Here is a 27,906-nt window from a genome sequence, read left to right on the forward strand (position 1 = left end):
TTTCTGTGCAAACATTTTAAGGGGCTGCAGGGACTAAGAGCAAGTAAAAGCCTTTCCTGGCACCACCTGACTTACAGGCCAGTTGTTGCTTGTTTCTTCCAATTAAACATCTGGGCTTGTGATAAGCGCACTCCTCCTCCCAGCCTTCCATCCAGCCTAATGCTAACTGTAGTTATGCTAATGTAGTGCTAAGCAGCAGTGGCTGTGGATCAGAACCCGTTGAGATTTACCCTCCAAGCTCTGAGGTAAACGTTTAGAAATGACCCGTGTGGCTTACAAGCTAATACCTCATTTTAAAAAGTGATTCAGGCACTTGGCTGCTCTTGTCCCATTGAATTAATTTCCTTTCCCTGTTTGGCAGATAGCAGCTCTTTCCTATTTGTGCAGTTTGACCGCTGCCTTCTTTTCAGCTGACTGGTTTTGCAGAACGTGTTTCACAAAGAAGAGAGGAATGTGTAGTATTTCCATGGGCAGGGTCACCAGCCTTTGGGTATTAGGAGGTGGTTGGTTGCTGGCCAGAAACACTGATATCTTTTCTGTTCTTCATACTGCTTAGATTCTCCAGCTGGTACAAGTACCTCTGATGTCAGTTGACCTACATAAGCAGAGACCAATTCAGGTAATGTATTGTGATGTAAATATAATGTTCATATCTTCATGACTGTAAATGCAGTTACTCTTTTTCCTTATTGTTTTGTTGTGTTGTTTTTTTTAATCGCTGCAGCAGCCCCTGAAGCTTGTGGAAGTTCAGACAAGTTGCTGAATGTGAGACTGTTTAAAGCTGAGGTGAGTCTGTGATTCCATGATTGAATAACTGACTGTTTAGCTGGGTATTACAGCCAATGTGTCCGTGCTCTTTCCAAAGCTGTTGGAATTGTGGGAAAATCTTTTTGTGCTGTACTTAATATGTAGCTAGACCAATAAATGTTCACCTGCTATCAGAGCGTCTTCAACCTGTTCATGTGACGATCTAGTTAACCGAAATTAATGGTACTGTATAGCTTATTTTTAGAAGTATTGAGTGATTAAAAATAGAACAGTGTTCTAAGGAAGTCAAGTAGTCTCATTAGGAGAGGCTGCAGTAGAGGACAGAAAGGTAAATGGACCTTCTGTTAAGAGTTACGTGCTTTTTGAGATTGGATGATTTGTTAATATGTGGCTTGGGAGATTTGATACAATAATGCAACACGTGCTGCACGTTGGCAATATGTTTATTATGTGGAAATAATCTTTTTTCTAGCTGAGGGTGTTCTGCTTATGTTTTTCTGCTGCTTTGCTCTGAGAATGTTTGACCGCCCAAACTATCCCTGAGGGACTGTGCAGCCATTAGTAAGGACGTTGGCTGTCTGGCATCTGCTCAGCTGCTCATCCCTATTTAAATCCCCCAGTGAATATTGCAGCAGAGCGGCTGTTACTTCTAGGACTGTATCTTTCATCTGTGAATCACCTTGCCAAGTCTCCAGTGGTTCTTCTAAGAAACCTGAGAGGAGGGGGAATTGTGTGTTGAACTGCTGGTGACAGCCTGGTGGAACTGGGATGCCCAGGAATCAATTTTTAAAGCAGATCTGTGGCCTCCCCAAAAGCAAAAACCTCCTGAGCAAAGCGAATGCAGTGCTTGCAGTGATGTGCTCTGACAAAACACTGTGCCACAATGAGCCTTTTCCAATGGTGGTCCTCCGTGTCTCATGTTCTTTTACTCAGAACTCTTAACATGATATTCCCATTCTGCACTGACTGGTTGGTGCATCCACTCCTTTGCTCTGTCCCTGTGTTCAAAGCCCAGCGTAAGGCCTCTTCCCTTCTCAATCTCTCATCTTGCTTCATCCCAGTAGTTACTGGTTTCTTTGTCCCATAGCCCGTGTTCTGTTTCTGGTGCTCCCCTGCTCTTATCACTGCTGTTCTTATGGCCAAGCCAAATGCTTTCTAGAAATGTATTTTTTCGTTTTTAACTGTATCTTGTTTTTTTCTGACTGCTCTCACATCTGTGCCTTGGCAGTTTAATTTTCGCTCATTAGAGTAGCATGACTTAGGCTTTTTTTCTCGTTTGTTTCCTTTGTTGCCCCCCTTCTTCTGGGTGTGGTTTACTACGTTAGGGCTGAGTGTGCACCCGTGAGCCTGGGGCAGAGGTTGTTTCTCCCTGGCTTCTCGTGTGCACGGCGCTCAGACTTCCTGTACTCCGGGCTTTACACGCTGAGCTCTGAAGGCTGTTCATTCAATAAAGTAGCTCCTAATGGGGTATCCCCGCAGCTGCATGGAGCGTGGGCCGGGCTGTGGCCGCCCGATTTGCTGCGTCTCGCTGGCAGCGCGGGGCTCGGCATTTGGCTGTGGCTGACGTGTCGGGCCTCAGTGCCGCAGCGGTTCTGCCCTACCTGCCAGCCTGACCCTCCGCAGTAGGGCTGCTCCGGGGCAGCCCGCACGAGGGCCGTGGGGGCGGTGCGGGATCCCTGCGCCCTGCCCTGCTCCGGGCGGCGCCCTTAGGGCGGCCCCAGGGCCGGCTGCGGCCCCGCGAGGCGCGGAACGACCGCCCCTGCCCTCGCCCACCCCGTCCCTTGGCCCTTTCTGCTCTCGCGGAGGGCGCGGCCGGGTGAGTCAGCGCCGCGGGTGGGGGCTCCGGGGCGGGGAGTGCCCGCCCGACCCTACAAAACCCCTCCCGCGCCGCTGCCGGCCCCAGCCGCCGCCGGAGCCGCCGCTAGAGCCGCTTTGCCCGCCCCGGCCAGGTGAGCCCCGGGGCTGCCAGCGCGGCACGGAACGGGGCAGGGCCGGAGGGTGGGAGCCTGGGGGTACAGCGGGGGGAACGGAGCGGAGCGGGCGCTGCCCGGCAGCGGAGAGGAGCGGGGCGGTGGTTGGGTGCGTCCGCCCCGTTCCTCTTCTCGTGCGGCTTCGCCCGCTCGGTGATGTCCCGTGGGCGGCTTCGCGCGGGGTCGGCGGGGCTGAGCCGGGAGCTCCGTGTGCCCCGCGACCGGGGGTGCGGCAATGCCCGGGTAAGAGGAACCGTCCCGTACGTCGGGCTTCCCCAAAAGCCTTCCTGCGAAGGCGCCTAACGGTTCTGCAGGAGTAGCGGTGGGGCCGTAAATTCCACCCCGAAACTTCGCTTGCCGCTTAAAGGCCGCGTTCGTGCGAAGCTGCGGTGAAGGCGGCCTCGGGGAAGCCCCCCAGTCCGGCGGGATGCGCTCAGCCCTGGGCAGCCGCCCTTCTCTGCCCCAGGGCGCTGCCGGCGCCCCGCAGCCCGAGGGCGCAGCCCTTGCACGGGGCGGGGCCGGGCTCCCCCCGGGTTTCCCCCGCCCACGACGGCAGCGCCCGGTTCGGGCGTGGTGCTCCGGCCAGGCCCGCAGCGGAGGTTCTTCTGGGGGCTGCTGCCCGCCTGAGTCAGCCCTGGTGCGTTTCCTCCTGCCTGAGCCGGATTGCAGAGGAACGGAGCCCTTTATTTCAGCTGCAGGAATAGCGAAATGCTCTCGGGGATCTCAGGATCTCGCTCACAGTGGGCTTCGTTCCTTTTACCTTAGCTGTTCTGATGTTCATATTCAGATGCTATATCTGCACACGGATTTATTGAGCCTGGTGTGAAAGCTGAGAGTTAGAGGATCTTTTGGGTCCTCTGTTGACTGATCCCTTCTGTAGCAGCTGCCTGTGATAAGCAACCCCAGTGCGTGTGGTTTGCATTACCGTGGAATCATTTCCATTGGTGGAAAGTTCTTCCTATAAAATGTCAGAAATTGAATAACTTGAATTCCAAGAAATAAAGGCCCTTATTTATGTGCACGCACAGCATCTTCTTGGAATGGTACATCTCCTGGGCTGTTAGCGGTGTCTGTGGAATAGAGCAGTTCAAGAAGGTTTATGGTGGTGTGGCTGAATGGTTTCCAAGATCCTTTTCTTTAAAGCTAGTCTTTCTCTGCATAGTGCCTTTGGATGTCCTGCTAAACCTTACAGCACGCCCTGCAGGGAAAGGGCCTGGCCCATTGGTACCAGCAGCCAGCAGCATACAATGAATGATTTTGAGTCTCTAATTCATTTACACTGAGGCATTTACACAGAGCTCCTCCCTGCTGCGTCCCCTCCATTGCCAGACTTCGCCCTGGTTTGGAGGCCTGACACAAATGTGTTCTGAGTTAAAGTTTCCATTCTCTCATTCTGGGGATGCCGTTTCCTTGGCTCATGGTATGGGAACACCCTTTGCCCAGTTTCTGTCTTCTTCAAATGATAGTTCTGCTTATTGAGCAATGTTGTTTGTGTGTACCTGGCACATCTTTCCTCCATGAATCACGGTGGGTGTTGTGTTGTTTGTTTTTCTCCTCTAACTTTGTGTACCTGCACTGTCCCTGGCCACCAAGATCCAGAGCTGCTGCTATGTGCTATGTATGCTCTGCTGTCACCAAACAGCTGAGGGAACGAGGCAGTGATGTAAGAGTAGGCTTTAAGTTGGAGATTGCTGGCAGTGGTGGGGGTCTGGGCTCAAAACAGTCATCTCCTTGAGTAGAATAACATAATTGTGCTTCAGAATTGCATAGTTTGATTTTAGGAGTAAAACCAATTGTAGAAACTTGCCTTGAGGTTTTGAAGTGTCAGTTTACATTAGGAGGGCAGATGTTGATTGTTTCCAGTGTGAGGAAGAACAAGTTAGTGCACGTATTTTCTATTTACATGCTCAAACCCAACCAGAACTTGTCCAAACGGCATCAGATTCAGTTCTCATGTAGGATGGCATTACAGAGCAGGGTGTGACAAACCATGCATTTGCTCTGACTAAAGCTCTCTCTGCAGTTTCTTGCAGAAATGCATTTTGTCTTTTGCCAAGGTGCTTCTGAGGATTGGCCGGTTGCTATAGCACTGTTGTGTGCTGATGGCACAAACCTTCCAGCTCCAGCCCTACGTGAGGGTGTGAGGGTGTGATCGTTCTGTTCTTGGAAGCCGTTCAAGTGCTTTGTTCCAGCAAGCCCAATTCAATGTGGTTTCTGATTGACTTAGAAATAGGAGTCTTGCGAAAAGCTTTGAGGAAGATTATACTGCAATCACTTTGCTTCTGTTTTCACTGGCGGTTTGTAGGTCTTTGTAACAAGGAATGCTAAAGGACTGGAACTGCTCATCCCTGGTACCGGTTGTAAAGCTGTCAGAGTACAAAGGTCTCATTGTTAGGCACTTCATTTTATTAACATAAACACGAAGAATTTCACAACGCTGGAATATGCCGTCCATCTCTAACCAGTGTCATTGTGCCAACAGCAGGTAGCAGCTTCTTGCTGTTTCTGCTGCCTATCTTTAAAAGGCTGTGCTGGAGTTTGGCATTGAAGAGTACTTATGTATTTAATTTCTTAAATTATTTATCTCATTGAAGTAAATTGCAATATGGAAATATGATGGGCAGTCTGAGTGGAAGAATTAGTGAGCTGAGTTTAAGGGTCTACAGTAAGTCATTTACATACAGCCTTTGGCTTCTAATCTTTGGCAAACAGAGAGTCCTTTTCAGCAATACAGCACTGCAGCATTGGCAAAGCTCCCTGACCAGAAAGCAGAGCTGAAAAAAAGCACAGTGCTGTAAAGTGCATTTATCAAATTGATTTTGGTTTTACAGTGTGAATAATTTGTTTTAGGGTTATTATTTTTTTCCCTAATTTTCTTTGCATACCTTAGCAAGTGGTAGTGAGTTTCAGGGAAGTGGCCAAGTGATACTATTTTGTGTTGCAAGGTGTTACTGTAGCTGTCAGAGTCTGTGTTACCTAGCATCTAATGACCATGTTACCAATGGGTGTATGCAGACTGGCCCTGGTCAGAATGAAAACCTTTCACTTGTATTATTAATGGCACTGTGGTTTGGAAACACTTAAATCAGCTTTCTTGCTTGCAATTAGCAGACTCATTGGATTGTGTTGGTTTCAGTGATGCGGTGCTTCAGGACTGCATTGCTTGCGACTGTAACTGTAAATATGTTCATGTCTGCTTGTTTCTCTCCTCCAGATCCTGTCAAGATGTCTACTGTCCATGAAATTTTAAGCAAGCTCAGCCTGGAAGGAGATGTAAGTATTATTATTCAAACCAGCCAGAGAAGTTTGTTTTACTTACATGCAGTATCTTCCTTTATAGGATTTTCTTCCAGCAGTAGTGCTGAGCTGTACAATTTACAGGATTCCACGCATTTCTTCTACTTAATCTTATCTTGACTAAAAGCTTAGTTAGCAATGGTCTGCTTTCAGCCATAAAGCTGCCATAAACCATCCATAGGGAAGTTGTGTGAGCTGACAAGATCTAATGACAACTCAACCAACTGACCAGCAGCATGAGCAATATTCATGTGCTAAAGGCCATATGAAGGAGACCAGAGAGCAAATTGGCTGCCTAGTTTGGTCATTCATGTTCTATTTTGGAAAGCCTACAGAATCCTGGTGTTGGTTGCGTATTTTGCACCACATCTCCACTTGCTCAGTAGTTCTGTCAAAATACAGGAAAGCCACACTTTGATTTCTTGTATTGCAACATCGATGTGAGGTTACCAGTGCATTGTGAAGATATTGTGTCATCAAACTGTGGTTCTGCAGTTGATAGTGAAGAGGAAGTGAATCTGATCTATGCATCATTTCATTGGCTGCTTACAAGCTTACTGTAATTGTGAATTTTACAGCCAATAAATGCAGACCTGAACATGACACAAGCAAACTTTTTGGCTGTTTTTGCTGCATGTGAAAAAAGTTACTTGTGAAATTAATTATATATGATCTCTGTAAAAGCACAATGGAGAAGAACTGAGTACTGCACTGTAGGTAAGTAGCAAAGCTGATTTTGTACTGCAAAAGTAGTTAACTTCAGATTTCTTGTCAATTTCTGTTTACATGGGGAGTTTCTTTTGGGATATTTTAGCACTGTGTTAGTGGTAGATCTGTTTCTTCTGTGAGTAATTGGTAAAAGTCAAACCTGAGTACTGCTGCATCAGCATTTTCATCACAGATTTTGCCATAGAGTCTAAGAGATAAAATGGAACACTTCTGTTCTGTAGGGCCTAAGCTGGAAGCCAGAGCTGAGTAGCTAGTTCACATAAACGATTTGCCCAGTTCCCCTGTGCAATGATACAGCTTGTAAACTAATGTTAAACACAAAAATTCAGCCACTCTTTTTCTCAAAACAGTTTTTTAACCTTGATGGTATAGAACGGTCCCAGCTGATCCCTGTATTGGTGATAAAAATCACTTTAAAGAGTCAAACATCTTTGTGGATGCTGGATTTAGAGACAGTCCATTTACTGGTGGAGCAGCCTAAGGTTTCTCTGCCTTATCTGTATGTATGTACATGGCACTTGCTGGGTCTTTTGACTGCTGAATCTAACTGGTTACATACTGTGTGGAGGGACACATGGGAGCTCTGACTGGCCCCAAGACAGCTCTCAGATAGCAAATACGCTGCTCTGTGTTTTTTCCATGTGTGATATGGTCTTGCAGTAAAATACTTTGTCTAAATGACTCAGAATAAGTGGAATGAGAGACATCCAACTTTGGCAAAGCTCACCAGGTTGCATATATCAGGTTATCCAGCAGTGGTTAAACAGAAGTGCCACATGGTTGTGTGTACTGATGGGCTTTGGAATCCTTCAGGCACCCAGATTTCTCTGAGACAAGAAAGTACAGTGGCTGCTGCCAGAGGAATCTGGTCCAGATGCTGTGTCCTCTACAGGACAGCATCAAATGTACCAAGAAAAAAAAAAAAAACAAAAAACACTTAGAATTTCTGAGTTAAAACTTATCCTCATTTTAACAATTCAGGTGTAAAAAGATCCTCCAGATACATTAAGGTAACTTAGCACTGTTTATAAACCCTGGTTTCTGTTGGATTTAGGGACTGAAACAAATGTTTCCAGGGATCCTTACCAAAAAGCTTAGTCATTGGTTCATGAGGGAAACAGCTATGGTAACCTCAGATGTTAGTCACTATGTATCTCTGCTGCAGTTTTAAGTCTGGAATTGGACTCACCATCTTCCTCTGCTGTTGGTGTGAAAATCCATGGTTTAGCTTAACCTGCCCATGGGAGGTGATGTGAGCTGACGTTGATACTTGCAGCAAAGCAGCTGAGAAGATTTCAACTTGTATATTATTGACCTCCTGTTAGAGGCTATAATCCTCAGGAAGCACAGTCATGAACAGCTGATACAATCTGGTAACTTCCAAAGCATTCCAGCTGTTGGCTTGGTACCTAAATGTCCTCATATTCTTAGCAGTGGTAATTTGAAATGTCATTTGGCTTTGTTAGCCTCATGTTGGTTAAACCAAGTCATCTGAGGCATGGACTTTGAGAAGGAGATGGTAAATAGCTTGTGTGTTATGGAAGCATAGGCTTGAAAAGATTTGGTCTTGCATCTAAATTCTGTGAGACAGAGCATGAAACTTGTTCTGACTTGTTAATTGTTGATCTTCCATCTCCCCTCCTTTTTTTAATTCAATCTTTAATTTGTATAATTGTACCTTGAAATCTGAAATAAAAAGTTGGCTTCAAATCTGAAATATTTCAGACTTAATGCTGCAGGTGCTTAAACTGTTGCTGAATTAGCTTTTTGTAAGCAATTTCCTTCTCTAGCCTGAAAGCACCAAACCTGAGAAAATAAGGATTTAGTGAATACATTTGGAATGCATTGGATTTTTGCTGCACTCATGTATGATATCAGTTTGTACAGATTCTTTTTTAAAATAAGCATGTCTCTGAATGGACTTATGGACAATGCACACCTGGGTAGCAGAGTTTGGTAGCAGAATTCTATCTTCATAAATACCCAATAGTAGTTATTGCATTTAAGAGTGTGAGTAAATTGCAGCACATATTAACTGCAGCAAGAACAGATTGCATTTACATAATTTAACTTTGGGGCTTTTTCTTCCCCCCCTCTTCCCTTCTTTGTTTTCCCCCCTAGCATTCTCTCCCTCCAAGTGCATATGCTACAGTTAAGGCTTACTCAAACTTTGATGCTGACCGGGATGCTGCAGCCCTGGAAACAGCCATCAAGACCAAAGGTGAGGAACATGGGCTTTGGCTTTGACTCTGTATTTTAAGTTAGAATACTAGCATGCAAATAAAAAGTACAGTGTCTGACAACCACCATGTTAATATCCTTCATCTGGCTACCTGTTTTAGGACTTCCAATTGCACTAATTTTTATTTATTTATTTATTTTTTCTGCCACTGGAAATGAAGTGGCAGCTTCTGTGGCAGCACTTTGAGACCACGCTCTGAACAACTGGTTTCTAAGGGATTATTGGATTGGATGCTTCTCCTTCCTTCCATCTGAACAGGGATAGTTTGAACACTTTTCTACTGTGTTTTGAATGGAATGCTTGTACATCTTGCATTGTTGTAGAGATTATTGTTTCTATAGAAACAACAGAATCTAGTTTCTGAAATGATCTGTCAGTATTCCAGCAGTAGGGCAATGTGGGAGCTCCCCACTTCCCAGTGCCAGGTAGGCTGGTGGCATCTCATGTCTGTGCCAGTATCCACCACTTGCACTGATTGATAGGAGACCAAAATGGGGTGTGGGAGGCGCAGTCCTGTGGAAAAGCCTGGCATGCTGATACAAGCAGGAGTACAGGGAACATGAACTACAGCTCCCGAGTGGTAGCACCTTGTTGGTGCTCCTAGGGCATGATCCTTGACCCTCGTCCTCCTATAAACACAGACAGGATGTGCCAGGCTTTCCAGACTTTCTCCAGACCAGAGAAGCAACAGCTGGGCCCAGCTGGACCTGCCAAGTCTGTTGCCTACAATTCAGGAGACAGAGAAATTTAAAAGCCAAACTGTTTCTCATCAGGAAGAAATGCCAAGTCAGTGCCAACAAAGCACATGTCTGACTTGCTACAAAATGTGAAATTGCCCCTCCCTAATAAGCATGAGGCTTCCATTCACAGGATTTCTTTTATTTAACTGGAAACAACTCTTGCATGCTCGTTAAAGTAGGTTAAATTCTGGTTTTTAATCACTTTATGGTCTGCTATTAAAAGTCTTTTTATAAGAGAGGAGTAAAGTTTACTGTGTTTGGCAGAAAATTCTTTAATGTTTTTTAAAGCGAGCAACAATGTCCATTCTTGTTACTCATCGATAGAAATACACTGATGAAGCCTACCCTGAAACTTCCAGAGATTTTAGTGAACAGCAAAGAAAAATGTTTGAGCAGCTCAACTGCTTCACCCCGCCTCAGCAGATGTGAGTCAGCATCCTGTCCATGCAGCATGATTCCCAAGCGTGCAGGGCAAGCACTCATTTTCCATGAAATGCCAGAGCAATGCATTAGCTCATGTTTCCATCCTCAAAGCATTTGAATTAGAAACTTGGATGTGGTCATTTGCGGGATGCTAATCTATCACAATTGTCATAAGAATTGAAAATGTCATTTGCAAAGTGTGGTTGAAATTTAAAACTCATTAAAACGCCTTAAGAGATGGCTCTATGCTGTAGCCTGCTTAAGGGCTGAAAAGTTCTGTGTGTGTGTGTTTGTATGTATGTGTGCATGGCTGTTGCCGGACTAGGAGAGTTTGCTTTCATTTCCGAAAGAAGAACACTTTAAAACACACTAGCAGTGGATCATGGCTAAGTGTACAGTCAGCATGTTTTCAAACCAGAATTTCTAACTAAGACATGTGATGCTTTCCAGAGCTTTGTCGTTTGCAGGCTGAGCTTGTGCGAATAAGAACACAGATGTAGGCCTGCCTCAGTAGGAGCTAAGGTCACAGAGGACAGTATTTCATCACAAAAAATGTTGGCAAGAGGGAGAAATAAGTCTGAATATTTTGGACTTGACTCCTTGTTGCATATTCTGTGGCTAAAAGTCTTGTTGTATGCAGATCACTCTGAAAGTAATGCTTCCTATTTATTTCCATGAAAACCAAAACAAAGAGCACAACAACACTATTTGATGGAGCAAACTCTGAGCTACAGAACACTCTTTTGGCATTGTCACCACTATTAGCAGTGCATTTTTGCCAGCAATGAACAAGAACCTCCATGCTGCACTCGTAAAAATCTGCATGGCCGTCTGAAATGTGGCTCATCTTTCAAGTTGCTGTACTACTGCTGGAATACAGCACCGCTGTGCTCACATCCACTCTTTGGTCTCTATACACATTCAGCAAGTGTCAATGAATGTCAACAGGTGCCATTTTTTCCCCACTTGGAGGATTTCAGTTCCACACCTCTGCTTCGTCTGCACTTCCATGTCAGACACCATTCTGTCAGACTGCCCTCCTGCTGCCATCTGTTGTATGGCAACAAAATGGAGTATTGGTGGGAAGGTTCAGCCTCTACTGCCACACCAACATCCACCTCTGATCTCATGAGCCAACTCAGTAGAACAGGGGGCATTACTTTCAGAGCAGCCCTCATATATCTGCTATGGTTGCCTCTGTTAGTAAAGAATGTAAGTGTAGATTGGTTCTGGAGTGGATCTGAGACCTGTCAGTTGTTGCTGATCCATTCCTTACTTTCTGGTTTCTGTTAAAGAATTATTTTATACAAATGTAAAAGAAGCCATTTGTTGTGTTTGATGTAGTAAATACAGATACACAAATCAAAACTCTGGGCGTGGTAGAGCACCTATGTTAGAACCACTTATTGTCTTCAAAGTCTGGCCTGCAATTAACTGTGTAAAAATAAGGACAAAGAAATCCAAACCAGTTCCTTCCAGCGTCCAAAAAGCCAACAAAACCCAACCCACAACAAACCCTCCTGTTACATTCTGAGTGAACACAGTGTACTCTTTTATTTTCCCTTTTTTATATCTAGAGGATTAGTTAAGTGACGGGAGGTGAATTAGAAAACATAGCTGCTTTATTAAAGAAGCCTTAACTGAAAACACTCAGATGAAAGGATGGGTTTTAATTAGTTCATGTTTGTGTCAGTTTTAAAGCATCTGTTCTTGAGCAGGTTTCTTTGCAGAGTATTACTGAGCACAAGTGAAGCAGGAAACAGAAGCAGCAAAGCAGATCATGGATGAGACTTTGTTGATGCCTGTGCATGCCTGTGCACACAAAGATCTTCATTGCATTGAAAACTGGGGCTGTCTTCATGGCCAGGACGTTACACATCCCAACTAATAATATTAGAGCAGTTGAGCTCTGCTCCAGTCTGTGCATATGCTGTGTTTTGAGTGTCAGAGAACACAGTAATACAAAGATAAGAGATCTGCTTTAATTCTTTATCTTCCGTCTTTGTAGGTGTGGATGAAGTTACCATCATCAACATCCTGACGAACCGCAGCAATGAACAGAGGCAGGATATTGCCTTTGCCTATCAGAGGAGAACCAAAAAGGTAGTAAAACATACAGAAATAACAATTATTTAATATTTCTCTTGTAGATAGTAAGATTTTCAGGCCCTGTACATCTCACAATTAACTGAATAAATGAGATTGTATTATTCAGCTTACCTTTTCATTGGAAGCTCAGGTGCATTTACTTTGTCCACATCTGTTGAAGATTTCCTAGCACTTACAGAGATCATAATGGGTGACATAGCAGCCAGCTGGCCACTAGACACATTAGTGAAAAGCCACTGTCAGGGAATGCCTCAATTTGAAGGCAGAAGTGGAGAGGAGAGGCTTTGTATTTATTTATTCATTTATTGTATGGCACCTTAGCGTAAGGAGAATATTCTGTTCACAAATGTAGCTTAAATAAGAAAGGACTGCAGTCAGTTGTGCTGAAAGTGCTGTAGACGTGGAACAAAGTGATATACTGAGCTGAACTTACCAGAAATGTGTGCACTCATCTACTGATGGAAAGAAATCTGTAAAGTATTTGCAGCAGTCTGCACAAAGACTCTTTCTGGAAGGCAAGAGATGTTCTCTCGACTTTTGAAGTTGAGAGTCTTAATATAATTTAAGTTTTATACCCACATAGAAGAAGAAATTTGTGTAGAATTGGGATTATGATGAATGCATCTCTTTCAGGTTTGCCAGACCTCAAACGGTAGTCCTCCAATAGCAGCCCAGAATGCACATCCAAATGTAAATCGAAAGTTTGGAAATCACCAGCTTTATGCATGGCTGATGCAGGCACATACATGCAGAAGCACATACCAGTTGGACATATGCATGTGTTCGCGTGTCTGCACCCTGACGGTCACTCTCTCATGAGCACTGGGGGAGTTTCCCATATAAGCTGGACCCTTATAATGGAGTGTGTCACTCAGAGCTCTGCTAAATGTTTTGCATGACCACAGATTTGCACAGTCAAGAAAATCTACAGCTTCTTTCATCTAAATGTTATCTCTTCCTTTACCTTTTTTTCTTTTCTGCAACCCAAGAGCAAACTGAATTTGTCAAGTATAACAAGTGCCAAAGGATAAGCAAGTACAGAAACAATGGAAATGTGCAGTAGGAACCACCAAGCATTTGAATGATAAGAGAGAAGGAAATGAAATACAAAAAGACATATCTTGAACTAATGTGTGTGTTTCAGGGCAAGTATCTCATGGGTTTCTTTGGCAATGTGTTGTACTAGTCTGCTCATTTTGCTCAATATATCTGGTTGTTTTGTGTTGTTGAAATAGTTCATCATAACAAAAAGTCACAGGTTGACATCCTTTCTCATTCCTGCGAGTTGAGCTGGAGCTAATGGGAACTACTGATAATCTTGAGGAACAGTTTGATTTGTGAAGTCCTTCCCTATTACCAACATTAATGGAACTACCATTGACTACTGGGGAGTCTGCATTTGTGTCTCACCAAAACTGTGTGTGTGTGTAACTTTGGATGCAAATTTGAGTTAGTGTATTAGAATATCTCTTGGGCTAAAGTGCATAGATGTCCAGAGCTCACTATCTTGATCAGTCAGTGTAGTAAGCACATGCAGTGTTCTCTGTAGCACATACATTAATGTTCTGGATTGAGTTGGTGACTTTGGAAGCAAACTAAGTGCCCTGGCCGTTTATCTGCCTGGTATAAACACGTCTGCAGTTTAGCTGAGGTCACTTTCTCCTGCAGTTCTCCCCTGTCCCCAAACTCACAAATTGTACAAATAAAAAGCAGGAGCTCTTTTCTGTATGCTACATACCGACCTTCAGCTTAAGGACAGTAATGGCTTGCAACATAATAAAGCTGGTGCTACCTCTATTGAAGTTACATCTGAACTCATAAAGGATGAAATTCCACTGACTTTATTTGCTGTGTATTTGCATGCATTCTGTTAGGTGAACATGCCTGTTTCTTCCTACAGGATTGACTGACAGTTTTAACAACAGACATAGGATACACAATTCTGCTTATTTTCTTGAAGTTAGGGATAATTTTTCTGCTTTCAGGGATTGTTGTTTCCCTTCAGCCAGCTGTTCAGGAGCTAGACCTTTACAGTGGAAAAACTATGCAGTTTTCCAATTTCTCAGTTAGCATAGGGCTGCAGTGATGGGAAAAACACAAATGATGTGGTGCTACAGGAAAATCTCTGAACGTCTGATGGAAAAGCTCTGACTGCAGGGAGTCAGGCTCAGATCCATCGGTGCTTATTAGATCTAATGAAGTGTCAGTGCTTCAAGACTGGAGCTGAGCTGCTCAGAGTCACTTGGATGTCTCTGCGTCATGCTCCGCAGCACTTTGCCAGCCGCCGGTGAATTTCTTCTTATTTTCAAAGGAGAAGAAAATCTCCATTTGCCCTAGCTTCTTACTTAGGCTTTCACAAAACAAAAGCTCTTTGTGTTCCTTTTCCTTGTCAGCTGTGTAAGAAACACTGTGGCAGACTTGGAGACTTAGAGTGCTACAGGCTAAATTTTCTGGAGATCAGAAGCGAGCTTTAATTTTATTCTTCCATCTTGTCTCCTTTATTTTACAGGAACTTTCTGCAGCACTTAAGTCTGCTCTGTCAGGTCATTTAGAGGCAGTGATCTTGGGCTTGCTGAAGACACCATCACAGTATGATGCCTCTGAACTGAAAGCTGCCATGAAGGTAAATGAGCTTTGAAATATAAATGTTATTCTGGTGTCCCTATCTTAGGAATGAATCTGGTCTTTGTATCCAAGGCCGCAGTTTTCAAGTATGTCCACTGTTTGTGGCTTTTATTTGTTTTTGTACCACAGTTTACATATCCATCTGCACAGCGTTCAACATCTGAGTGTGAAACAAAAGAAATGCTGGAACCGTGTGATTTTTGAAGTGTTAATTAAAAGCTCTTCTTAAGGAAAAAGTGCGGTGAGGAATAACTGATAGGCTGCTATGGCAGATTGCTGCTATCATTACTGCTCTTAAAAATAACCTACAGGTTTGTAGTACAAAAAGGTGTAAAAGAGCAACTGCTTGCTGGAGCTGTTAAATCCTTGGCTGGCATTTGTAGGTGGAAAAAGTAGCTCCCACTTACTGGGTCATTTTGCTAATTTTGAAAGAACATCCTGTACCAGATCTGCCTCTGCAAAGAATATAAGGAGGAGGAGAATGTGATGGTGAGATATCAAAGCAATTGTGGAGAAACTGCACAGCAGTGACTGAACTTACTGAGTTCACACCCCTACAGTCACAGGCAAGCGTGGAATAAATGGCTGGTTTAGAAATATCTGCTCTGCTGGCCACTGAAACAAGACTTGGAGCAGTGCTTACGCCAGTGATCTTGCTTGTGTAAGCAAGTGTATGGCTGGGAGTCTGTATTTATAATCAGCCCTTACATTTCAGCTTCTTTATTAGGTTGATGATTGATAATTAAGAACAAGCATTAAACCGTATCTGCAGGAACTTTAACAAGACAAAGAGCTGATGGATTAATTTGTCCAGTGAAAAATGAGTAGAAAAAATAAAATGCCAGTACTGAGATAGTAGTCCTGTAATTGGAGGCCAAATCCATTCCTCCAGCAACCAGGTGCTGCCCTCTTCTGGTTTAAGTATACGCTATACATAATTTGCTGAAAATCTGATTCTTTTTCTTTTTGCAATTGTTTTACATTTCGTATGTCTAGGATGGCCATATGCATATAGAGTGTATCATTTACAGCCTCTATCCTGAGCTATTGCTTTATTGTATCCATAGGCATAAAGTATTATGTTCTCTTAGTAAGTCAGATATTCTCATCTCCCAAGCTTAAGTTTATCTTGGTACAGTTCTTAAATTAAAAATTGTTCTTGAATGGTTGGGAAACTGTTAGAGAAAAGATAATGCAATGTCAGCAACGTATTTCGAAACTGTTGAAGTGTGTCTGTGCATTTCTGGCATCTGACTTACCTGTGTATGTATTCCAGGGCCTGGGAACTGACGAAGACACACTTATCGAAATCATTTGCTCACGGACAAATCAGGAACTTTATGAAATTAATAGAGTCTATAGGGAAAGTAAGTTTATTTTGAAAGTTTTGATGCAGTATGTTTGTACATGAAGTTGCTTGGCTACGTTCCCCTTAGTGTTGGTTTGACTGTTCTCAGTTCTGCTGAGGTGTTGGCTGAATCAAAAAGGACAAGCAAAATCAATGTGGTCTTAATGAGGCATACTGGAAAAAAAAACATCTATCAGTAAAGAGAATGTTGCTGCTGCAGATTAGATTGCTGTCAAACAGGAGACAGAAGTGATTTTGTAGCAATGTGGCATGTGATCATTTGAAAAACAAAGATGTTGAGACACATACTGGAATCCCATGCAGGGTTCCTTTGTTTTATAATAACAGTTTCTGTCTTTTTGCATGAAACTTGTAATTGCAATTGTCTAGTTGTAAATCCATGAATGGTGGAGGTCTCGGTGCAGCGGTTTGCAAACAAGCAGTCACTGGTTCAGCTTAAAGCAATATTCCCTTCTTTTCAATACTCAGACTTTCATGTTATTGTTCCACATTTGGCCAACAGGCTTTCATTGCACGGGATCTCCCATGAGTAGCTGATAGCAATGTTCTTTCTTTTGTATGCAAGCATGTGTTTGTTTTCCTTCCCTTCCCTTCTATATGGGAACTTTTATGGAATTTTATATGGTAGCTGTTTTTTGATGTGCATAAAATGCAGTGATTAACTACTGTGCTTGTAAACAGGTATTTGTGGGATGCCCTTAAATGAAAAAGATTTTTTTGTTTTCTAGTGTACAAAACAGAACTGGAAAAGGACATTATATCAGACACATCTGGTGACTTCCGCAAGCTAATGGTTGCCCTGGCCAAGGTAGATCTGTTCCAGTTCTTCCACTTTCCCTAACATGCCCCCCCTCCAATGGGGAGTTCACTGATGATTGCCAGGAAAACAACAGGATTTCTAATTCACCTTTAAATTTTCTTGTATTTTCACTTAAACATAAATAGATAAAAATTGAAGGGCAATGTATTTTGATGGTGCCACTGTTCATAGCATCCTCATAACGGACAGGAAACATTCCCATGTAGCAAATAGTGACTATGATTAGTGAAAGAAATATAATAAATTGCTTGAAATCTATTAAAGTTCTTAATCTTGCTATTCTCATTTGAAGGGCAAAAGATGTGAAGATACCTCTGTGATTGATTATGAACTGATTGACCAAGATGCTAGGGTAAGTGTTAGTAATGGCCATTACATGTCTTAAGTTGATTAAACTTTGGGGGATATTCAGAACGCAAATACTGTGAAAAGGAAAAGAGTGTATGAAAGCAGATGTGTGTATTTCAGATCTCTCTTGCTTAGCAACATGTGAATGATATCAAGGTATCTGCTGTTTGCAATCCTGATACCATTTTTCATGGGATGCTTACCCACTAGTGTCCCAAATGTGTGTCCTTTTGCGTGTCCCCCACTGACACAGCTCCTGTAGTGCTATTTTTCAGTAAGGAAATGGTCTGTGTTTGAAATGGCTTTTTGTGTGACTCGTGATTTTCATTCTTTACCCAGGAGCTCTATGATGCTGGTGTCAAGAGAAAGGGAACTGATGTTCCCAAGTGGATCAACATTATGACTGAAAGAAGTGTGCCACATCTGCAGAAAGGTACAATTTAAAAGACAGGTTTGCATTTTATCTCCTGTAAGAAGTGGTAACTCTTTTGTTTCACACGGCTTTCAACTAAGTGTGAAAAGCAATCAAAGAAATGTTATTCACACGCAAGTTGCTACAATTTTTTAAGTATCCATGGATATGTATAGATGTCTTTATTTTTACACATGTGCAACCACCGTTTAATGGTATGTCATGCACACTGAGAAGAAAAATGTTAGAAATCTAGAAAACAGGGCTGCATGTTACCTTGAAAGATCCTTTAGCTTTTTATTCTTTTTTTTACTTTTAATCATTCCTAGTTTGGTTTTGATGGGATCTGCTTTCTTTCTTGTAACAGTGTTTGAAAGGTACAAGAGCTACAGCCCATATGATATGTTGGAGAGCATCAAGAAGGAAGTTAAGGGAGATCTGGAGAATGCCTTCGTTAACCTTGGTGAGTTACCATAAAATAAAGACTGTGTTTAAATAGTGTCTTTTCAGTGCTCTTGTAGTGTGCTGTGATGAAAATAGGCCCAGCTTCCTCTGTATCACTAGAGGAGAAGGAAACTGGAAAGGCAGGTATTATTGGATATGTTTGTGTATTTCAGGTACTGAGAGGTGTCATACTTTGTCCCTCTGCAAGATATAAATCTTGCTTTCCAAATGAAGAGAAAAATGCACATGTTCTGTCATCTGTTGTTAGTTTCAATTTTGTCCAATACTGAAGCTTAATGCTTGTTTCCTCCATATAAAAAAGGCTGGAACTCTCTCTGTGCACATTAATAATTCAACATGGATAGACTGGAAAGCAAGCAGTGTGTGTGTGAGGGAGGACAGGCTGTGGAGGGAACCATAGACTAAGAAAAGAGCTAATTTTGCTCTGAGTTCTCTGAATTAAGGGTAAGTAAGGTGGGGAAATAAGGTTGGACTGGCTGCTATTGTGGATGAGATGAGAATACATGGGAAGCTGCCAGGTTTCACAGGATTTTCTTTAAGAGAAGAATCCATTTCAGGCTAAGGGAGAACCAAGCTGAATAAGGCTAGTGCAGAATCAAGACAGCTCAACCTTGAAAGGGACACTTCTCACCTATTAGCATACAATGAACGTTTTCAGGAAAAAAAGGTTGTTCATAGAAGTGAAAAATGGACTCAAGAGTGAATTGTGTGGAGGAAAGTTTGCCTTCTGAAATTATACTAGCAACAGAGGGCAACGTTTCCCAGATTGCAAGCATTCGTGCTTCGATCACAAGTGCAGCCAAACAATTCCTAAATAACAATACAGGTAGAAACAATTTCTCTTTGCCCCTTTTTGGGGAAACGTTTGGAGAATACCTTATTTTGACAGCATACCGTGCCTTTAAAAGGCTCCGAGATTCTGTGTTCTATTCTTCCATGTTCAGAATGTTTACCCATCTATCATCTCTCTCTCTTCAGTTCAGTGCATTCAGAACAAGCAGCTGTACTTTGCAGACAGACTCTATGATTCCATGAAGGTAAGAGAGATTGTGCATTCTACTCATTACCTTCTAACCATTGTTTCATCAGATTTTTATCCCTTAGATGGTTTTATTGGTTTTACTCATATGATGTGTAAATGGCATGTGGATAAAATAACGATGGCCTTGTATTATTCACAAGCATTCTTTAATAGCTTAGCTCATAGGCTATCTATTAATAAGCATCTGATATATAGAAGTACAGGGGAGAGTCATATAATAATTATCTTCATTAGATCAGTTGATCATAATTACCAAGGTTAGATGTATCTCTTGTAGGTGGACACAAGCTGATAGCAGAAAATCTGTTTATTGAAATGGAAAAATAAATAACTAAATTTGCCTCAAAACATTTTATTGAGAAAAGCTATGAAAGAGAAATACGTGATTACCATTAACATGAAGACCTCCTGGAGAACCAGAACTGTGGCTTCCAGTCTAAGTAGCTAGATTGGTGTCTAGAAGTTAGTCAGATATCACTGGTGAGAGAGGTACGTTTGTGATCAAAATCCTGGATCACAACAATGACCTTGGTTAGAAGGTTTAATTCGTTGTACCTTTTACTGGTGTTACTCAGTTGTCTGTAGTTTGCTGTATGTCCATCACACCGATGACAGCATCCTTTTACATGTTGCATCTATTAAAGTTGTAAATGTCAATGTGCTCACAGGGCAAGGGAACCCGTGACAAGGTCCTGATCAGGATTATGGTCTCCCGCTGTGAGGTTGACATGCTGAAAATTAAGAGTGAATTCAAGAGGAAATATGGAAAATCCCTCTATTATTTCATCCAGGTAACTTCTCAGCATCCTGTATATATTGGTTGTATGGGTCTTCCAAGTCCTTTTCTTTGGATTAATTCCACCATTAAAATTCATGTGAGGTATTTTAGAGGCTGCAATGAAAACAGTAGGTCATTACTACACACAACTGAAAACATGTTTTGCTTTGTTGTCTACCACTGCTACAATTCCTGGCAGCCATCTGACTTACATAGGCAAGCTTTGCCCAATTAGTTGATGTGATATAAACAACAATTCCATTCACCTGCCTCTATCCACAGACCAAAAGAAAAGAATTGCTCTGGGATTGCTGAATTAACATAGATCTTCTAAATTGTTGCTTCCTTTCATTCCAGTGCCTAAGGAACAGACTTTTATCAAGAGTGATTTTTGTGATATTAGGAAATATTAAATGTTAGGTTTTATTTAATTGGAAGTATATTAAATGAGCTCACACATCTGTTTAAAACGTGATCTTTTACCCACTTTACATCTGCATTAGATGAAGTTGCAGTAAAACCTTCAGTCCAAATCTTTTCCCATAGTAAGATGTCAATATGAAATTATAGGTGAATTTTCAAAACGGCAAATGTGCTGTAAGATTGTTGTGGTGATCAGTGAGAAGGAACAGAATCAAGTCCTTCAGCTTTCCTTTGTTGTCTTGCTTTTCTTCTTTTTTTTTGCATTAAATCTCCCTATGGCCTTGCACGTATGTTGTAAGAATGATAATCATCTCAATTCACACACAAGTAAAACTTGGTCTAGATAGTTTCCTCCGGGCTGTGAAAATCAGTTCAGTCCCACAGGTTTAGAATATAACATATACATCCTCATATTTTGTCGCTGTTTCCTAACACGTATTTTGCATTTTTCCCCTTTATAGCAAGACACAAAAGGTGATTACCAGAGGGCGCTGCTGAACCTGTGTGGTGGAGAGGACTGAAAGCTGTGATGGGGAAATGGAATAGCGGAGACATGCCTATCCTGCTCTTCATATTACTGTAACCCTTGACAATCTCGAGCCGCCGTGCATACCCTGCCCTGCCTCTATACCTGCTGGCAGCGTGCTTCCAGCTGCAGCGCTCTGCTTGGCTCTGCCAAAGCTCCTAACAGCCTGAAGCCAGAGAAACTAACATTCCCCAGAGATAAAGGTTAAACGTGCTTGTGGAGAATGCCTCTTTGTGTAATGTTTCTAATAAAACATAAATAAAACAGATGCATCTCTCTCAGACCTCTATAATCTGAAAAGCTGGTGATCAATTGATGCACACTTGGCTTGTGCCAGCAGTTGGGTTGTTTTTCCCTGTCCAGAATAAATTACTTATGGCTGAAACATCACCTTCATCCCTCAAAGCCTTTCCCATTGAGTGATGCTTTTTTTAATGAGAAACACAGCCCACTCTTGTGATGGTTTTCCTAAGTGTAACAGCAAAGCTCAAGCCTCATCCATGCGTTGTGTCCGTGTAAAACAAGGGCTGGGTGCATTCAAATTGCAAACCCTCCCTTAGGCCGCCCCTTCCTCGTCTTGTGACAGTGTTGTTTTTTGCTGTGGTACAAAGGACACATCCAAATGTTGTGGGGAAAAACATGCTAAAGTTTCCCTTGGACAGTGAGTGCTGCACCTGTGCCCTCAGGTGTGCAGGATGATGCTGCAGCTGGAGAAACTGCCTCCTTCCTCAGCTGTTCTGCCTTTGGAAATGGAGAACAAACAGCAAGCACCCACCCTTCTGTCTCAGACATTCCTCGACCTGCAGCCCTGTTGCTCCTACAGGGAGCTGAGGAGACTTGCAGGTGAACCCTTCCAGAAGAGGAGCACGCCGCTGTCTGCTTCAGCTTGACGTTAAAAGGTGAGAGATACTGCTGCAAAAGCGTTGTCTGCAGACCATGGGAAATACTTAATGTGAAATGCTGCCGCTGATAAAATATTGGTAACTTAAATGCATAAAGGATAGGATTTTTCAGGAGCAGCTCCAATTTAATGCCTGATGGAGCAGAGTCGTTCACACCTGTTTACAGAATGTCTCTCTGGCTAGATTTGTACATCTAAAAACCCGTGCTGAGGTAGCAAATCACTCTTTGAATCTAATTAGGTAAGTCATCTCTATAAACTTTGCTTGCTCGAATGTGGCCTTGTAAAAGAAATCAGAGGGTAGGCATTTTTGCAGTCAGTGGAATGAGGCTGGAATTTGATGGCGAGCATGCACTGCTGGCTGCTACATGGCATCCAGAATTGCAGGCAGTCTTTCTCTGGGAGCAAAACAGTGCTAAATAAACCTGTGTGATCTCAAAGGCCAGGACCATTATTAGCTAAATATGGACTAGAAACCAAATTAGTCTTCTGTGAGATCTAGAAGCTTTCTATTTTCTTCATGTAATGCTGTTGGTTTTGTTTTGGTTGGGGTTTTTTGCTGGCATTAATTGGTTTATTTGTTCTACTGGCTTATCTGGGGTACCAGACAGGGAGATTTGCAGTTGCTAATTGGGCAATTGCTTCATTTAAGGTATATTTACCTTCAAAAGGAAAATATTACATACTTAGAATTTGCTTCTATAGCTCGTTGCTTCTCCAGAAGGGTGAGAAGGACAAGAAGGGCTCTGAGCTCATGTTTGTGGGGCCAGGTGCTGATACAGCTCGTTGTGTTTGCTCACTGGTGTTCCATTGCAGTAACAACCACCACAATTTTCCAGGGGTATTTTACACTTCTTTGGCACAATTTCTTGCAGTATCCCAGATTGCACAACAAATAACAGTAGTAGAGTTTGTTTGGACCTGATAACTTCTTACCAGAGCTACTTTGCACTGCAGGTGTTGTACTAGGGCTGAAGAAGCGTGGCTGTGTGTGAGAATGTGCTTGAACACCTATGCAGTGCTGCTTCTAAGATGGCCACAGGTTTCCTCGATGTGGTTTTTCAGTCACACAGATAAAGCTGACTTTGCTGTTTTCTGGTCATCATTTACTTCCTTGTCTTTTGGATGACTTTGCCTAAGAGTTCAGTGGTCCAATTCAGATCAAATTACTAATTGTGGAATAGCTGTCAGGCCTGTACCGGGCTGTAATACATCCTTGATGCAGAAATTACTGCAGTGCATTGCTATTGGAGTAACGCGTGCTGTTCTACAGGTGAGAAAGTGAGATGCATTAATTGTATTTCAGTCAACAGTAAATCCAACATTTACATCCTATTAAGCAAAAAAGTTCCTTCCAAGATAGTGACGGCGCTTTATTGCACTTCCATCCGCTGTCCGCCAGAGGGAGCTCACAGAAAGCTGCCAGCGTTCTGCAGTAAGAGAACACGAAACCCCAGCCGTATATTGTATATATCTCCGTATATTGCGAGCCCTGCTCTCTCCAAACATTTACATTCCGTGACTATAAACCTTCTTGTCAAAAATTCAGTTTCATCTTGCGGTGTTTTTTCTCTATCTTGAAATGGACTGTGTTCTTTGGAATAATTACCCCTGATTTTATAATTGCTCTCTTTTGGGCATAGGGAGCCAAAGTATTTTCTTACGTTCTAATCTTACTATGAATTTTCAAACCCAAAAGGTCTCTTATAAATAACCCTCAAAAGATTGGATTAATAATGACAATAACTGTAAAGGAATTTTCTTCCTTCTTTCACAGGAAGATGTTGAAAGATCGAGGTGCTGCCTCTGGTTTAAAGCTGGTGTTCATTCTCATGGTCAGCATAAAATTAAACACAGCACTGAATTGTTTGCTATATTCATATCAGCACTTCGGAGTTTAGCTGCTATCAGTGGCACAGTCCTTGTGTTTTCACTGTGTTTTCTGATAATCAAATAGAATTCATGGCACCATGAATGCCACTTTCCTAACGATGTTTCCATTCACTGCAGTGTACGGCTGCTCCTTTTCCTCTCACACTGACACTTCTTGTGCTTGGGAATGTTTTCAAGTTTCTCATATTTTTAATTATTTCAGTGATGTGAAGGGTTTTGTTTATGGCCAGTTCTGCGTTCTCACTGTCTTAATGAAGAACTGAATCTATTTAAGGTGCTATTTAGTGATTAATACTTTGCTCTTCCAGAGGGATGTTTGGAGGGAATATAGACAGGTGTGTTAACAGAGCGTAGTGCTTGTGAATTCCTGCTGTAACAGCGAGGAAAGGGTTTGTCCCTGCTCCACTCTGCAGGCTTTGTTAGACCTCCTCCTGGTCAAGTCCCAGTGTTATTGTAGAGGGAAAACAAGCTCTAAGGCTTGCGGGGAATATTTTGGAGCTTATACAGAATGTAGTTGTTGGATGGAAATCTGCTGCTGTTATTGAAAGAACATTTGTAAAATGCGTTTTATCACTGCAGTGCTTAAGGCAGGATGAGTTACCTGATGCAAAATGATCACTTGTCTTACAAGACGGTTTTTTGATGCAATGTTCTTCAAATTGAGTTCCCTACAGAAGAGCGGGTTATTTAAAGTAGTAGAACTGCTGATTTATTGCAAATTAAATGTGATGGCAAAAGGAATTGTGAAATCTCACATGGTTGTGAAGCTGTGAAAAAGAGGAAATATTTTGGAGAAATAGTTCTTGAAAGGTTTTGTCAGAGAAATATTAATTACTTTGTGCACTTGTAGGCTGTGTTTATGCAGGTAATTAAGTTCTGTTTCTGAGGCAGCACTGCAATGAATTTACTGCTTATATATTTAATAATGACGTACTCGGGTCAATAAAGCAACAGTTGGCATTTTAGAATCTAAACTAACAGTCAGGGGTCTGAGTTCTTTCCAAATGGATTTTTTCCTCCTCGTTTCCAAACTGGTGTCAGGAGCTTTTGGGTGTGTTTTAGATTTTACTGTGAACTGTTTGGAAGTTCCACTATCATTGCAGCAAGTTTTTTCTTACAAGCAGGAAAGCAGAAAAGTTTATACCGTGTGGGGGTTCTGAGGCCTGACTAACTCATAATGTTACTGCAAATGATGGATTATAAGAGAACTGGTTTTTTTCTGGACTTGTAACAGATTTTCATAATGCAAGTGCACTCAGGATTACAGGGCTTTCTTAAATTGGCTGTATATCCTTTATATTACAGGGTTTGATTTAGTAAAAGGTTTGGGTTAATCAGAAGAGGCTGAGATGTGCTATAGTTAGAGCTGGGATGGAGGAAGACTTTTCTGTTGTCTGTGGTGGGGAAAAAAAACAAACAAACCCAAAGAACTGCTTTTTATTTTCCAGTTACTTTGGATTGTAGAAAATGCAGGTGTTGAGGTACTTCAGAACAAAGCTGCTACATCTGTAATCAGAATAGGATGTTTTAAACAGAGTTATTGGAACCGGCTGGAGCCAAAAGGCTCAAAATCATGAATCTCTGTGAACTAAGTGATGAACTGACATAACATTCATTGGCTACCCATGTGTAGAATGTCTGAGAGCTCACAGCAGCACAGAACATAGGAAGATGTAATCTACTTCTTTCTGTCTCTCATTATATGTGTTACATATATTTTAGATTAGCATAGGTCACAGCTTGGAAAACATCTTGATGTTGAGTGAGTAAGCTGCAGAGATGTCTCTCGATTCTGCGCGTAAGAAATTCATTTTAAAGGACGCAAATTAGGATAAGTAACAGACAATTCACATAGAATGATCTGCTGAGATTAAATACTAGGACAAAAAGGGAACATTGCATGTAATTTATCAAAGAGATGAGGCCATGAGTTGGAAAAGTGATATGGTAATTCCTGGTGTGATACACTTGCTAAGCTATAGGAGCTGTCTGAGCTGTGTGAGTGAGTGAAACACTTGGCTTGAGACAGCTATAAGCTCAGGTCTGTACCTTCAGTCAGGAATGCAGGGTGTTTAATTCTGCAGAGCCTTTGAAGACTTAGGCCTGTCCTTTCTAGCAATGGGAACTTGGTTCCTCTGGATCTGTGCGTCTGGTGCTGTATAAGTGCTGCTTGCTCAGGTATTTCCCTGGTTTTGAAGTTCTGAGCAGCCCTTTAGCCAGGGCACTTTGCCACTGACCTCATCCAGAGCTTCTCTCAAACAGTGCAGAAATGGAGCTTGCAGCCATGCTGTTTGATCCTAGATTTTCTTTGCCTGTTTGCTTAATCTTTATAATTCCATATTCCTGTGCCAATAAAATTTCTCTTTGTTTTAGAAAAAAATAACTGTAAGATTGTATCATTCCACACCAGTCACAAGGAACGTGAATTAGATGTGAAAATGCTCTCGATTCAGGATTAATCCAGTACTTAATGTGTTTTGTAAGTAGAGCTGTCCTCCCCCCAAGAAAAATTAAGATGCCAGCTAACATTTTCTAATTTTTCTTAGTGTATTCATGACTGCACATTTTAAAGCAGTCTTAACGAAGGTATGTGGTTCTCAGCTTAATTAGTTTGGCAGCAGTTAGGGCTTGATGCTAAAAGAAAAAAGATAGCGTGTGTGGTACAGAATTATGCGATTGTGTTACTCTGTTGTTCTTCATGTATCGTGTGACATTGAATCAGTCATTCAGCTCATCTGTGCATTAGTTTCCTTCTGAAATTAGAGATAAATTTCTTCATTAAAACAAACAAGCAAACAACCACCCCTACATTTCTTAAATGCATTCTACATGTACATCCCCACATTCTTAAATCTTGACCTATCAATCCTTCTACAACAGGTGAGATGTTCTCATTAATGTTTTCATTTCTTAGTTCAGTTCTTCAGTGCTGATGACTGTTGTGTTTCAGCTCAAATGCTTCTTGAGAAATGTATTTTCAAGGTTCAGATTCAGATTTTCCAGGCCTGTGTACCCAAACTTGTTTTCCCACATGGGCAGGTACTGTCATGGCTGTCTCAGCTGCAGGACCAGGTCTTGCATTGCACGAGGGCACAAGTGAATCTGTGAGAGCTTTGGGATAGGTGTTTGGAAATGAATGGTTCAATAAAGAATCCAGCTGGTGACTGAGTGAAGCCTGTGTACTTATGTGTTCCGGGAAAGTCTGCTCTGTGATGGGAGAGCTGTTCTGTGCCCTATCTTCAGTCTTTTGTGGGTCTGTTGAGTGATTCTGGGTGATGGTTTCTGAATGTCAATCAAAACAATTGCACATCTTCCCAGTCTCTCTCAAAGAGATGGAGCATAAAATGCGTAATTTTTCAAACCCATTTTCCCTTCTGTCTTTGATGTACATACACTCCAAGCAACTGGAAAATGGCATTGTAATAGATTAAACTTTTGGTCTGCAACTTTCTTAGTCCTTCTGAAGTCTCTTCATCTCTTTTTGTCTTCCCTCCTCCCTCCCCCTCAAACAGTTCTGTTGATTTTCCCTTCTCACTTATTGTGAACTAAAAAACAGGACAACAATTTAGAGCTTTAAAAGAGAGGATAAATCATCTCTAAAGGTGGCTGGTGATTTTGGTATTTGGGAATATTCAGAAAGGAGAGGAGAGGGAGTAACTTTGTTTTCAACTCTAAATAATACCCCAGGTCGTTGAAAAAAACCTCAACTTTGTATTAGTGTATAGATTTGCCATTAAATCATTAAGAGGGTCATTAGACTGATTCACATTCAGGGCTGGATTTTCCAGATGGGCTTTCTTGATATTAGTGGTGCTTGTGTATTCAGAATGAATTGCAGGAAGAGTGTCAAACAACTGTCAGGGTCGCTGCTGCTGAAATCTCTGCTTGGCTCAACTTGGAATTTATTGATATTTAGTGAAAATTTCAGTGAGAACATAACCTATTGTAATGCTTAATGTTTTATTGGCTATAAAAGATAAAATATAGAGTAAATGGAAGTAAAATAGTATTTTGTTAGATCAGGAG

The 27,906-nt window shown here is 42.1% G+C and overlaps 1 protein-coding gene across 3 annotated transcripts; it reads left to right on the forward strand.

Annotated features, from left to right (window-relative positions):
* Positions 1-499: 499 nt before the first annotated feature.
* ANXA2 (annexin A2) lies at positions 500-21,375 on the forward strand. Of its 3 annotated transcripts, none has more exons than XM_015872514.2 (14): positions 500-619; positions 725-786; positions 5,953-6,011; positions 8,886-8,985; positions 12,178-12,272; positions 14,788-14,901; positions 16,180-16,270; positions 17,001-17,080; positions 17,385-17,444; positions 17,780-17,873; positions 18,220-18,315; positions 19,296-19,354; positions 20,028-20,150; positions 21,022-21,375. In XM_015872514.2, the coding sequence occupies exons 3-14, from the start codon at positions 5,964-5,966 to the stop codon at positions 21,079-21,081; spliced, it is 1,020 nt and encodes a 339-aa protein (XP_015728000.1). In that variant the 5' UTR covers positions 500-619; positions 725-786; positions 5,953-5,963; the 3' UTR covers positions 21,082-21,375. The 3 variants fall into 3 exon arrangements, with proteins under 3 accessions (XP_015728000.1, XP_015728001.1, XP_015727999.1); XM_015872515.2 differs by having other exon boundaries at positions 578-619; positions 728-786; XM_015872513.2 differs by lacking the exons at positions 500-619; positions 725-786 and adding an exon at positions 2,616-2,717.
* The last annotated feature ends 6,531 nt before the right edge of the window (positions 21,376-27,906 follow it).

This window comes from Coturnix japonica, chromosome 10 (assembly GCF_001577835.2).
Source record: "Coturnix japonica isolate 7356 chromosome 10, Coturnix japonica 2.1, whole genome shotgun sequence".
Taxonomy (NCBI): domain Eukaryota; kingdom Metazoa; phylum Chordata; class Aves; order Galliformes; family Phasianidae; genus Coturnix; species Coturnix japonica.